Below are 14,530 nucleotides of genomic sequence, written 5' to 3' on the forward strand. Positions count from 1 at the left end.
TCTTGACACAGAAAAGCAATTAAGCAGGCTGGAGTAATAACGATCAAACAACTTTTCCGGTTCAGATATGATATGGCAGTAAGTAAGTGACACGCAATACTATGCCTGGACTGTAGTTACACTGAATACAAACATTGGGGAGCTTTTGGCCAGATTTCTATGGAAACTAATGTCTGAATCTAAACAGAAACAGAAAGAAGCCAAAAAAATTCTGATTTTAATCCTGTTGCTTTTATAGCAATTATATAAAAAAGAAAAGTTACATCAATCTATGGGAGCAGTGGCAAGAAAGAATTCTTACACTGCAGATTTCAACTGGAGGACGACCAGTATGAAAATACGGTTGTGAAGCCAAATGGTCGCTTCTTCCCCATATGTATTTTTTCTGCAAGCGTAAGGATGTTTTGGTGAAGAGGAACAGGGATACGGCTATTTAGCTGAAGAGCCAGAACACTATCTTGTTCAAATCAGAGCAATTTAAATAATGATGTGTGATATTTAGTATACAGGTACCCCACACGTATGTTACAGTGTATGTAGATGGGATGAATATGCACACACACACACGGAGGTATATGCATGCATATATTAAATGTTCAGTGAGAACAAAGGAGTGCAGGGGAGAAGGGAATCTACCTCTGTCATTTAGAGAGGGAAGTGTATACAACTGCTACTGGCTGCCTTTTAAACAGGGAATTTACAGGAATCTCTGCTAGCGAGCTGAATTTTATTGTCTGGAGCAAAATGAGCAGCTCCTCCAAACTTTCATCCGAAGTCCCTCGCATCAGCGCATTCAGAGGTGCCTGAAGGTGGGGGCACCTTAACCTAACGAACATACATTATATCATAAACATACCCATCCAAGGGGAGCAGGAGATGACCAGTTACTCACAGAGCAAATAATCAAGAAATGGAATTTGCAGCAATGATCAAAAAACAAAAAGAAATGGCTGGATGTGTCAAAATAAGTTCTCAGCCTTGCTGCTTCTTACCCTGCTAGTTTCCTAGGTCACGCTCCCAGTAAAGCTCAGCTTCTCATCAATGACAACAAATTCTAATGTCACTGATTTCCCCCTCTCCCTTCCTTCACGCCTCCCCAGCTCAAGCAGCAAGCTCCCTTCAGCTCTGCGTGCCTTTCATAGCCGGCTCCGTTGCACCTTCCTTTAGCTCTCATACACCGATAGACCTAAAAGTTTAAAAGCAGGAGTGCTGTAAGGAAGTAGGGGAATATTTGGAATTATCCAGAGAGGGAAGGTATTGGGAATGGGGGTTTTGGCACAGGGGACTAGCTACTGCTAGACCTGCGGTATCTTACGTGTGCAAGGGAGACCCCCGGTCCCCAGCATCTCTGCCTCACTGTCCTGGGCTACACAGCTTTCCCCTTGTAGGATCGCAAGCTCTTCAACTTCCGTAGAATCAGTATCTGCTTTAGATCACTATGTTGAAATACTGCCCCCAAAGCAGCTCACCTACCCTTGTCGCTGCTTGAAGGTGAGCGAGGAGCAACGGGAATAGCAGGTTCAAAAGTACATGCAGGGTCAGGAACATTATCATGTATAAAGGAGGGAGGCGAAGAAGGTATCACTAACAAATGGACGGCTGTGATGCATGTTTGATCAGAATATAGCGAAGGGGAGGCTGATGAATTTAGAAGAAGAATAGAAAACCTTCTTATTTCTTTTAAAGCATAAGCACTGGTGGGCCACACAGTCCAACCGTCACAATTCCACAGTAATGCAAGGTTTCTGATGTGGAATTGATTATTCAATGGGAAAGAGAAGGCTGCAGATGCCAAGTCTGAAATCTCCGAGCCAAAAAGACACCCAAAAATGTGTTAGTGCTTGTCTTTCTTTGAGACTAAGGCTAAAGAAAGAAGTTATGCTTCCTTCTGTTCAAAAGTATCAGTCGTTCCCTGTGCAACACGCTCCAATATAATAACCGTAACAGTGCCTTCATTGTAAGGCACCCAAGAGGAAGCAGTGAATTACGATGGGAGGAAGATCCAGAAATCCTAATACTAACAACTTTGTAAAAAGAAGGTAAATGCTCTTTTGTCAGCTTATTTACATTTTATGACTTGTTTAATCTGAAAATTAATGGCACCCTAAAATGTTATTTTGTTCCAGGAAATAAAATCCAGGTCTGGAAGAAAAGAAAGAGAATAGTTATGTAAGTAGCAAAGCAGAAAGTTTTACAGTTTAAATGCTGGTACAAAACATGAGATATAAGTGGGAGGCTCATTCAGGCCTATAACCACAACACAGATTTTTTTCTGTTATACTAACTTTCAGAAAACACTCTGTCACTCCAGTCCTGTATAGGTTAGAGTTTAGTAGGTCTTTCTTTCAGAAAGATCAACAAAGATCTCCTGTCAAAATACGTATCATATCCTCTTGGCGATGCCACCAATATATCACACTGAGACCCAAAAAGTAAAATTAACTTTTCTGTTAGCCAGAGTAAAATAAAGCTGTTAATCGAGAAAAAAAGTCTGCATTTTGTAAATGCGTGCATTTAGGTAAAGCAGCAGCACTGATTATCAAATTATTAAAGAACACATGGGAATGCCAGGTCAGAACTTATGAGATTTTTAGCATTTCAACCCTGCAACAAAGTATTATGAACATTTTCAGAGTTAAGCATTTAGACAGAAATCTGTAGAGAAAAAAAAAAATCTCCTGAGACTTTTCTGAAGTGATCATTAATTTCGCTAAAGGACACAATCCAAGCAGTCGTCTTTGCACATCTGTCATAAATAAAGCGTTATCAGCAGAGGTATTAACGGCAAATAGCATTAGTATGCTTAAAAGGTCATGAATACAGATAGTCCTGCAACAAGACAAGCATTTCCCTACCCGTGCACTCAGAGATAAGCTTATAAAGATCCTGACAAGATAAGCTCATCTTGATAAAACATGCTGAATATTCACGTCTTTAAATCGTCAGGTTGAACAGCAGTGCAGATTCAGAGTTCTTTTTGCAGATATTTTTGAGACATCTAAATTTTAGAGAAATCAATGTGTCTGGTCAATGGAAGGTATCAGGGGAAATCACAGATAGCATTTGAAGGCAAAAATAAGGTCAATGTATACAACTACATCAATAGTTTTGTGAATCTTACTAGAATTTTTCAGAAAATAATTTAAAAAAAATCTGGACTTGAATAAAAAACACCAAACCTATTCTGATCTTAACAGAAGGCTGACTTCTTGTCCCCAGTAGCCAACAAACCAGCAAGGCCATTAAGGCAGAGCATGCAAACGTAACCACTTACCAGCTCCTAGACTGTCCTAACAGACAGAACTTTGCTACTTATCCCTGGTTTTTGTTTCCCACCCTTCCCTTTTGAACGGTCTTCGCTTCCCAGCTTTCTTACCACATATCGGTATTTCTGGGCTCTCACTGTAGTAAGAGACATCCTCCTTGCTCTCCCCCAATACCCCTGCGTAGGAGCCAGACTTCCCCAGAAGAAAAGCAAGCGGCAGAGACCTGCCGATCGTGTTTCTAGCGTGCTGGTCTCTAGCTACCGCTAACTTTGAGTTGAATCAAGAAACTGAAGAAACCCAGGAAAGTGGGAGTTGCCTATAGTTGGGAAAACTACGAGGCAGAAATCTTAGTTTATTCCCACAGCTTCTTTAGGTTATAAAGGTACCGATACGTAATATGGAAGCCATTCCAGATTTTCCACAGGCAGTCACCGAAACTGAAGAGATAAAATAAGCTATCAAGACACTAAGGTCTACGTCAGTGCAGCGAACAAGTGACATGCTCAGAATAAAGCATTGCCTACTATTCCTTCGAAGTAAGAGGAAAAAGGTATAAGCAACAAGCAGATCTGCAATCTTAAGGTATTTGTCCTAAAATGGATAAGAAACCTAAGAGATATATTAGTCATCTATGGAAGAACTTCCATAAGACTGACTGTCAAGGATAACAGCAGGCGATAAGAACTTTACTGAACTTTCTGTGGATTGTATGCTGTCGTTTTTGTAGTTCTGCATAAAAAAATGGAAACCACAGCAATTCTTGATCATAACTCCCCAGAATACGTGAGGAAGTGCAAAGCTGAAACTCCTGGGGGTCCTACATTAATTCTAAAGTATCTGCAGCTGCAGCGTTTCCTGAAGTCTGATGGACACATGCCGAAATAACATCAAGATTGTAGATTAATAGGCAAGAGAGCCACCACCAGGTCTAAACTCTTCCTGGTGTGGAATTCCTTGGCTGGGCGCCAGGTGCCCACCAAGCCGCTCTATCACATCCCCTCCTCAACTGGACACAGGGAGAAAAATACGACAAAAGGCTTGTGGGTCGAGATAAGGACAGGGAGATCACTAATTAATTACTGTCACGGGTAAAACAGACTCAACTTGGGGAAATTAATTTAATTTATTACCAATCAAATCAGAGTAGGGTAATAAGAAATAAACCCAAGTCTTAAAACACCTTCCCCCCACCCCTCCCTTCTTTCCAGGCTCAACTTCACTCCTGATTTCTCTACCTCCTTCCCTCGAGCGGCACAGGGGGACGGGGAATGGGGGTTGCGGTCAGTTCATCACACGTTGTCTCTGCTGCTCCTTCCTCCTCACACTCTTCCCCTGCTCCAGTGTGGGGTCCCTCCATAGGAGACAGTTCTCCACCAACTGCTCCAGCGTGGGTCCTTTTCACAGGGTGCAGTCCTTCACGAACTGCTCCAGCATGGGTCCTTTTCACAGGGTGCAGTCCTTCAGGAACAGACTGCTCCAGCATGGGTCCCCCACGGAGTCACAAGCCCTGCCAGCAAACCTGCTCCAGTATGGGCTCCTCTCTCCACAGGTCCTGCCAGGAGCCTGCTCCAGCGTGGGCTTCCCACGGGGTCACAGCCTCCTTCAGGCATCCACCTGCTCCGGCGTGGGGTCCTCCATGGGCTGCAGGTGGATATCTGCTCCACTGTGGACCTCCATGGGTGCAGGGGCACAGCCTGCCTCACCATGGTCTTCACCACGGGCTGCCGGGGAATCTCTGCTCTGGCACCTGGAGCACCTCCTGCCCCTCCTTCTTCACTGACCTTGAGGTCTGCAAAGTTGTTCCTCTTAACATATTCTCACTCCTCTCTGCTGCTGTTGTTGCACAGCAGTTTTTTTCCCCTTCTTAAATATATGTTATCCCAGAGGTGCTACCACCGTCGCTGATGGGCTTAGCCTTGGCCAGCAGCGGATCCGTCTTGGAGCCGGCTGACACTGGCTCTATCGGACACAGGGGAAGCTTCTAGCAGCTTCCCACCCCTGTAGCCCCCCCGCTACCAAAACCTTGCCACTCAAACCCCATACACCTGTAGACAGCTCTGCCACACTCGGGGCTTACCAGTAGCAGTTGCGGTTTTAGCCTCCTCCAGCCCTATAATGAAATTCCTGACCACTGCTACCACTTGGATTCCTTTCCTGGTGAGGCACACACGCTGTGCCTGTGCCCGACACCTATTCATAGGCACCAATTTACTGCAAGGAAAGGGAACAGCCTCTTTCATCCCTCTGGGATTATTCACTACTTAAGAGCCACAGCACATCCCAAACGAAGTAGCACATCCCTGGCCCTGGAGGAGAACGAGGAGAACAAGTTGCCCCTTCACTCCTGCTGTGACCTAGGATAGCACTCGCCGTTCACACATTGAAACAAACAGCATGAAGGCATCTTTCTAATACTCCACCATTTAAAGCAAGGAAATTTTTTTTAATTACTTAGTTCCTGCTGTCTTTCTTCTGGGGACCACAAATTACTTTTGTGGCAGGAAAAGTAATAAGCTGCTTTGACATCCATCACAAGTAAATCGAGTTTGAATTGCTGCCTTGCTACCTGGCAGTAAAGACACATAAGATTTTAAAGGACAAAGTAAATACAATGACTGCTGACTATCCTCCATACAAAAGATTTTTCTGTGTACTCTATTAAAGCACAATTACCTTCTACATGATTGACTGAGTGTCAAAGATCCCCTTAAAACAATTGCAAAAAATCCAAAAATAGCATATTAACAGCCAGACTGGGATGGAGTGGAAGTAGAAGAAACCAGTGAAAGTTATGATAATGGTCAAAGTATATGAATTTGATCCAATTATAGGACATTATTAAGCTGTTCCTGTCTTAAGTTTTATACATGGATAAAAAACATACACATAAGCCTTGCACATAATTAAGGCACTCCTCCCTTCTCCCCATCCATGTATTTAATGCCTGCTTATGAAGGCTGTTGGAGATTCAACTAATAAATAGGACTGTCAGATAATATGGGAGGCAAAAGGGCACACGCATCAGAAGTAATAAAAATTCCCTTGTGAAGGGAGCCAGGATGTAGACTGGAAGCAATACGAATTGGTCTCTTCATGGAGGCAAACATGGATATACATGGGAATAAAGACCTGTAGCCATTTGAGACAAACTCTTTTAGACATCTTATAGTCCAGCACCCTGCAAATGCTATACTTGATGACTTTGCTGACTATTTTAAGTATACCAGAATGCCCTGGGCCATTCTTTAGGAACAGAAATTATTAAATGCACATGTATTTAGAAATAGTAAAAGTTTCTTTGTGCAGTGCTCCCACAAAAACTCGTTTTAAATGTCCCCACTGATTGTCCAGGTCTGAACATTTTATTAGGTGTATGAAGATTTGTTTGCAGTAGTCCCTCATTATAAAATTCATGGTATTTAAGTGCTATTTTTTCCAGCACTTGAAGGAAATACTAAAAAACAGACAATCTTCCTTTGTCCTACTGTAACCATTAATATATTAACATCCAAAGCTTGTCAAAACAAACCAGAGCTATACACAGGAAACTACCTCACCTGCTATAATGGCAGATTTGATAGTTTGCTGTTGGTTGACAGGTTACTGAGGAAGGTACCATATCATCTTCTCCAAGATGAAGGAGAGAGGAAACAAGAGTTTAGTATTCCATGACACGTGGATTAATTATATGGTCTGTATATCATTAGTCCTCACACAGCTTTCCATGGCTTATGCACAGACAGCTATTATCTATATCTGCTTTAGATGTTTTATAGCTGTAATGATGCAGTATGATAGAAGCATGGACGAAGACACGTGGAGATTATATAGTCATCCATGTAAACAACATGACACCCAGAACGCTCACCTTGTTGAGGACATCCCGCTGACACCCAAGATAGAGATGAGGCAGGATTCTGGTTGGGCCAATGTTGGAGACAGGTAGGCAGGGTTGAGAAATGCAAGTAGGGACGAGCGTGGATTTTCCTTCACAGAGACCGGGGAAAGAGCTGGAGAACTCAGCAAACCCACCTGTGAGAAGAACATTATGTATTTATTTTACATGCAGTGTTGTAGGCGTCGGTGTCCATACCAATTCTCAGAAAGCAGCATTTGTTGCATGAGGTGGGGAGGTGTTAAGAGGCAGCAGGAAAGCCTTAACAGAGGAACTGTACGTGTGCCTTTTCCAGAGGTACCAGGACGGTGCAGAACCATCCACCAGCAGGCAAGGCCTGGAGGTGTATTCTCACTCTGCCTGGAACATTTATTTCTCTCTCTCTCCATTCCTCAGAAGTTTTTAATACTTCTTCCCATTTTTAATGATACGTGGAAATGAGACTTTAAAAAAGCAGCCACAACACCTACCACACCAAAAGCGCACCCACACCTTTTCCCCTCCGCCCCAGCAAGCTGTTTGCTAAACACCTCCTTCTCCTGTATTAGGTCTATAATTAGACGTCATTAAGAAAAAGTAATGTTTACTCAACTTGGTAAAAGCATCAATATGTGGTTATTAACGTTTGCTTTTAAAATCCTACACTCTTATTTTCTACGCTGCTCCATAATGAATATATTTCATCCAACACACCGGAAGAGATTTCGTCTTTCAAAACCACACCAAGCCAAGGCTTCTCCATCTCAAGCGAGGGAGGGCAGACTACAGGGGAAGACTTTGCCCAGCCACGGACTCCCCTAGCAAACCACCACAAGTCTCTACTACCTTTACTTCTAGCTGGTTCTTCATCTGCACCACTTATTAGGCCCTATCCATACTACAGCTCCAAAACATTTTCATTACCCTTTCCCACCACTGCATTAAACCACTCAGGAAAACTAGAGTGGAATGACTGATAACACTTTTAAATCCACCTAAAATCCCAGTGGCCATCAGAAATGCTCCTAGCCTGTTTCACCACCAGCATGGCACAGCTGCTATGGAACATGAAGGGAATAAAAAGCGAGGCTGAGACTGCTCTAGACACAAATACATACAATGCAGCTCAAGCTCCCTTTCTTTTTCTTGCTCAGCTAGTTCCCAGCTTCCCTCCCATCACAAGGGCTGCATTATAAACCTCTGCTACCAACTGTGGTCCAGCTGGCCTTACCCACAGTTAGAAAACAAAACCAAAGAAACCTCCAGTGACAAACTTACACGTCGACTAAACACGTTCTCACAAAAGCTAGCTAGCTTTGTCCAAGCCTAGCTAAACCCCAAGCTCAGCTCATTCTCATATTTCATCTTCACAAACTAGTCTGAAGAAGTGGAGGCAGCTGCTTAAATCAGTATGTTACAGACTTTTCTTGACTGTTTTCACCATTTAACAGCCAACTAGGAAGGGTAAAAGGCACAAACCATAGTGAAAGTCCCCGATTAAAGCACGGAAACAAGTGGAATTTTAAGTGAAGGAAGAGTAATTATAACCTGTGCAGAACAAGGCAACTTTTTATCATCAAGGAAGTGAAGGATTAATGTGCTAAATCTGCCAAATGCTATGTTCGCTATTATTACAGTTTGAAGACATGAATTAAAATTATTCAGGAATAAGATAATGTACTGTTTTGTCAAGGCTTGCATTACCATTGCTTGAATTATGCCTATTCTTTGGATTTTAAAATCTGTATCTTTAGTAAATGTAGGAAAAAACCCAAGGTAATAGCCATGTGTGTAACAGCCCATTTTCTCTGTTAAACAAAAAAGCCAGCGAGCAGTTTTCAGAACAAAAGTTTTATGAACGGCGATCCCTGATCAGTCTCCTGACTTACAAAAAAAAAAATCACTTGTCTATTTTGTTAGCTAAGTGATTTTAGACAACTATGAGAATGCTCATCATAAGAATATGAGGGTGATGTTGGACTGTATGGGATGGGCGGGGGGGATGCTAAGCTAAGGCACTGCCCATCACAGAGCCATACCCCTAAACTGAAGGGGGGTCTAGGCTAGGGACACAGTAAAGGTTTGGCTCTGACATCTTCTATTCCTGTCAGCTGGGTTTCCTCCTCCTTGCTTTACAACTGCCCTGTTCAGGAGCACAGATGCTGCTCGTTCGATGTATCAATCGAATGACAAAAGGAGTTTGCAAAACAATTCTCTCGCACACTTGCTAAATTTTCTTCTGTACTGCATAATGTTTTGCCCTGTTATAGGAAGCGATCCTTGCATTTACAGGCATTATATGCCTCTCAGATTAAATTTAATGTAAGATACGGTGCCCAGCAGTTCCTTGAGAGGTTGGGGGAAGAAGGGAAAATCAAGTATCGGTCTTTGGTTTCATTTGCCTATTCTTTTTTTCTTGGGAAGCTTGTTGGCAGCTTTCTAGAGCCTCTCTCTGACACAGCTGGAAATAGAGAAGTGACTCTTCTTCCTTACAAAGAAGCAGCACAAGTATAAAAAGGATTTTACATCTGCGCTTTCTTTGCAAAAGGCTACAGCGGCAAAGTTCAACAACAACAACAAAAGAATGTTCCCAACTACCTACGGATTGGTCTCACTTCTGTATGAACACTGCAACAAGAAATTAAGCAAGAAGCTAGTGTGCAAAAAACCTGAGATTTTGGAAGATGGAACCCACGCTCTGTCATCCTAAGTGTAAGGAGCAATTTTTTATTTTATTTTTATGCAAGGGCTCTGTCAAGGCAAGCTTGAAGTGATTCAAGATTAGATGCTTCAACACTTCCTCTGGTACATTCATCCCTTCAAAATCATGTTTCTTCTTTCTACTCACGCTTTGCTAGTAAGATGTTGCTTCAGTATCTTTACAACATGAATTAACAACCACAAAACTCTCAATCGGATAAGTCTGACATTATATTACCAATCTTTACACATGCTCCCAAGTGAGCCCTCCTTTCCTTTGAATATATTTTAACCTGGTATTAGTATCAGTAGTGAACTGACTTGAAAAAGCATGAAATCGCTGACTTGTTTCAAATATTAATCTATCCTCCCTGCCATTTTCCATAACCATTTCAAAATGTTAGTTGCTTTTCAACAAATCTGGCTTTGATTTATGGCACTCACAATGGGAAAAATATGTTCTAGGTCAGCATATATTGAAAAATTGCTTTTAAAAAACCACAAAGAAACAAAACCCATACCAACAAAATGCACTTTTGTATGTATGGTGCTAAACTAATGATTTCTTCTAGTGCAACAAACACAGTATCATGGGTCTGGAACAATGGCATCCACACGTATGATTACCGAGCTGTCGTGTCACTATGAGCCTAACTTCTAAGGAGCTGCACTCATCACTATTTGCTTGCATTGAATTACAAAATGCATCTATTTTTTTTAAATATATAGATAGATATATTAAAAAAATACCAGCACCTAAAGATGTGTAGAAAAAAGGTATTTTTCATGTGTCTCTCTTTTCTAACACAGATTATGGCCCCCATGAGTCCCCAAAACTGAAGTCTATGCACAGTCTACATGAGGAGCCTCTTATGAGAAACGTACTTTAAGCACGCAGGCTACCTGTACGTTCCTGTAAATGAAGCAGACCATCCTCAAAAAACAAGCTTTAAACATTTAGAAAAATTAATTTAGTGTACAGTGGGAATGAAGAATAGAAAACTGAGCCTTAAAAGAAAGATGGGACTGGTTTAGTTTCAAATTCTGTAATTTGAGGATGACCTTTGCATCAAGGGAAATTTCATCTTTAAATCTCCTTATCTACCTCAGTTGGAATAGGGCTATTGGCAGCACTATGCAGTTTGTTTTAATAAGAGAAAATACACTTTTCTTCTGGAGCTAGTTTCTAAATAACACCCTTTCTCCCACCACTACTCCAGCCTCTGCAAATAAATCATCAATCAGGAAAGCATGTTGAAACTGGGGGGGAAAAAAAATCCACAGGTCATTAACAGAGCTATTGGGTTAATAAAGTTTCACTGAAGGCTTTGATAAATGTAACTGGCCCTGGAAATAGATGACTGACAAATAACTCCAAAATATTCTCTCCTAAATAGCTTATGAACCATACGGGTTTTCCGTATTCTTGATGGTGGAGCTGAGCTGAAACAGCTCTCTTGCCATTCAACAGGATGAAACCACTTCTTGTCTATTTGAATGTTAGGGACAGAGGAAGGAGGAAACGGAATAACTTTTACGTGTTATCCGTATATGTATATAATTTTGTTTGTGTCCAAAAGCCTTCGGGGCGGGGGGGAGGATCTTTTTAAAGTTCTTTGCTCTACTTTTTCTGGTATTGATGAATTAAATGGAAGACTCTTCCATCAGCACTCATGCAATAGTTCAATGACATCTGAAAACCTTGATGGTCAAGCAAGATAAGCAGCACAATGCATCTCCTTCTTCAGCTTTAAATAGGCAGTTGCTTCTGTCATGACTGCACATACGTAAGTCATTGTATCCTCTGGCTGGTAGCAAGTAGCTAACCGGACTCTAAGTCTGTCTTACTTGCATAATAGGCCCTACCCAAGTTTGAAGGAAAAAATCTTTGGGGACGATGACTTCCATCATTATGGGAGCAAATTAAAGCAATATGAGACAGAAGTAATTTCAGACTACCATCTAATATATTTTCCAACATGAAAGCAAAAGATACCAAAGTAGCAGTGGTAAAATGTGATGTTCGGCTGGTTGTCCTCTACGCTTCTGAGACAAAAATCAATTAAGTTCCGCTCTAATTTTAGATGATCCATCAGAAGATTGCACAGTTCTGTAACTGCCCCAAGGTAACTCAGCTCTTGCTTAGGTAGCTTATTAAAATGAACAGACTCGCAAAATTATTTCAGTTTTAACTGAGTGACAAGTATCCCCTGGCTGCAGCACGTTTAATGAACGGCAGCACCGTACCGCATTCCAGTGCCGACTTGTTCTGTTCACTTGTGGCTACAACTCACACAAGAGTTTCTACGAAACCATGTTAAGGTGCCAGGAGCTGTCGGTGGTTTTGCAGCCTAAGCCCTTGTGCGTGTGGCAGACAACCCAACACCTCCTAGGTCTTTACCGTACAGCCCGCGTTTCTTGCTTACAAGCCTCCACATCCATTAGCAGAAATTTGGCAAGATCCTGCAACACGCTCAATTACCCTGTTGCTATGGTTCTGCAAAGTGGTGACTACAGACTTCCCTTTGATCAAGACACTACTGTTTCCTAACCACGATTGTGATCGTAAAGGTATGATTGTTAAAGGAATCGTGGTATCAGAAGTTTTGGCTCCCTTCTCAGCCAACTCAGGAAACAGAATAGGGACAAACCCAGAAGGGATGAAAAAGTTTCAGCAAACTTCCACAATAAAAGTTATTCTTTCTTATAGATTCATTGCATAAATCCTTGTATAAATAAAACACCCAACTAACCTTGCCAGCAGTGGGAGGAGGAGAGTGAGAGAAGATGGGATCAGGTGGCAACAAGTGATAGCTAGAGAAATATTGATTTGGGAAGGGGTACCTTTCATTAAGGGAACAGAATCCATCCAGATCCTTATGACTATTAAGTTTAACTACCATCAGAGACAAACCCTAAATTAATACAGAGGAATAACTACTGAGAACCACAAGCATTTACATCAGCTCATCTCTGTTATTTTACACGGAAACAGACCACCGTGCTGCCAGTTGCCATGCCGCAGTTGCAGGGACAGTAGCTCTGTAAACCACTATAGAGGTTTGCAAATGAAAGGCTAGTTAAGCCCTAAGCTCTTGATTTAAACACTTAATACTGAGTTGTGAAGTGTATGTAACATTTTACTGGTTTTACCCAATGCTCAATAAAACCACTCCAGTTAAATGACACCATAATAGGACATAAAACTGGCAGGGGGAAGTGGTAGATGTTTCCTACGCTCTTTCCATGTTATGCTGCTTTCAATTCCTCCTCCCTGTCCTTATATTTCCTTCAAATGGGTCAAACCACTCAGAAATGTAACCATAACTAGACAATAAAATTTCACAGGAAACATACCAATTCTGAATTAAAAGCTAAAAGCATTTTTCTTTGGTTATAGAAGGCCAAGTACTTGTGAGACTGATTTGGCATGGGGAAGAGCCAAAAAGATAAGCAGAAACACCAATCTACTAAAAATTCAGTTTCCAAAATGCAAGCGATGTTCTTCATTCACATCACCACACATCCCTTCCGTACACAAACACAGGTTACTCAGCTTTGGCTTTAGGATACCATGGCTGGTCCAGTGAAATTTCATCTGCTGTTGAGCAGATCAACATCTGCACCTACTCTTCACACCTCCCTCACCCACCAGCCCAGTACCCCCTTTGCTCTCCTGCCCTCTGCCCCCCCCAGATACTTCTCCTTTTCTGCAGGGTGCTGGGAAGAGAGGAGAATGCCATTTTCTCCTCCTACCAGCTTTCAAAGTTCACCTTGAGCAGCTCACCAACGCTTACATGACATACTACCGTCACTGGGCTGTTGGCTGGCTGTAATTACCAACTGTTACGTTAGCCAAACAGGCCTGCTTCGGTGACATCTCCCCTATCCACACATATTTAATAAGTCTTTCCTTTGCATTCATATTGAATATAGCACAGCTGTTCCCTCATACATTCATCCTATGTCTCAACTTGCACATACCTTCATCCTGTGTCTCTAACACACAGAAAAATCCATCATGAGGCAATAGTAACATCTCTTTAAAGTTGCTTTTAAAATTACTGTTGAAACAGCCAATTCTGTAATTCCTTGCCATCCCCAAGTGTTTGCAGAGATCTGCACCAGTAGTTTTATCCTTAAATCATCTAGAGATAGCTGCTCTTGCTAATCAGGCAAGTGCATACTGACAAAGTGCAGAAAGGAACAGAGACCTGACTACACTTCAGAGAGGAGGTGGATTAAGGTTGGGCGTGAAATTAAAGTGCAACAGCTGACGTGCCCACAACTCTGCAGTGAAAGGCAAACACGAAAACAGGGGACCTTCCCAGTAGGTATAACTTGCTTTTTCTATATAACTGTCTAAGTATGGAGACAGCTCCTACAAAGAGGAGAGCTGTGTGCATATACACATTCTAACAGTAAAAAACATAACCAACAAGCTTACACTGCGTTTGTTCTGGGAGGATTTCTTACTACTTCTTCGTAAAGGCAGTCATGAAACATAACTTGGAATGAAAGAAAGATGAGAAAATAGGTGTTCACATCACTTCATGTGTTTCCTATAAACCTGTCAGCTAAAGCTCGAAGGAGAACGCCAGCAAGGGCTTTTCACACCCAGAGTCTGGCAGCAAAGTCGAGGCGGAGGGGAGAAGGGATTCAGCTAGAGAAGGGGTTGGTAACTGAGATG

General features: G+C 42.0%; 1 protein-coding gene across 1 annotated transcript in view; it reads right to left on the reverse strand.

The window, feature by feature from the left end:
• DUSP16 (dual specificity phosphatase 16) overlaps positions 1 to 14,530 on the reverse strand; it is a 33,475-nt gene that overhangs the window by 9,247 nt on the left and 9,698 nt on the right. The window contains exon 3 of the mRNA XM_059816891.1: positions 7,135 to 7,298. Within this exon, the coding sequence (XP_059672874.1) occupies positions 7,135 to 7,298 (164 nt within the window). The remainder of the gene's footprint in view (positions 1 to 7,134; positions 7,299 to 14,530) is intronic.

This window comes from Gavia stellata, chromosome 4 (genome assembly GCF_030936135.1).
Source record: "Gavia stellata isolate bGavSte3 chromosome 4, bGavSte3.hap2, whole genome shotgun sequence".
NCBI classification, from domain to species: domain Eukaryota; kingdom Metazoa; phylum Chordata; class Aves; order Gaviiformes; family Gaviidae; genus Gavia; species Gavia stellata.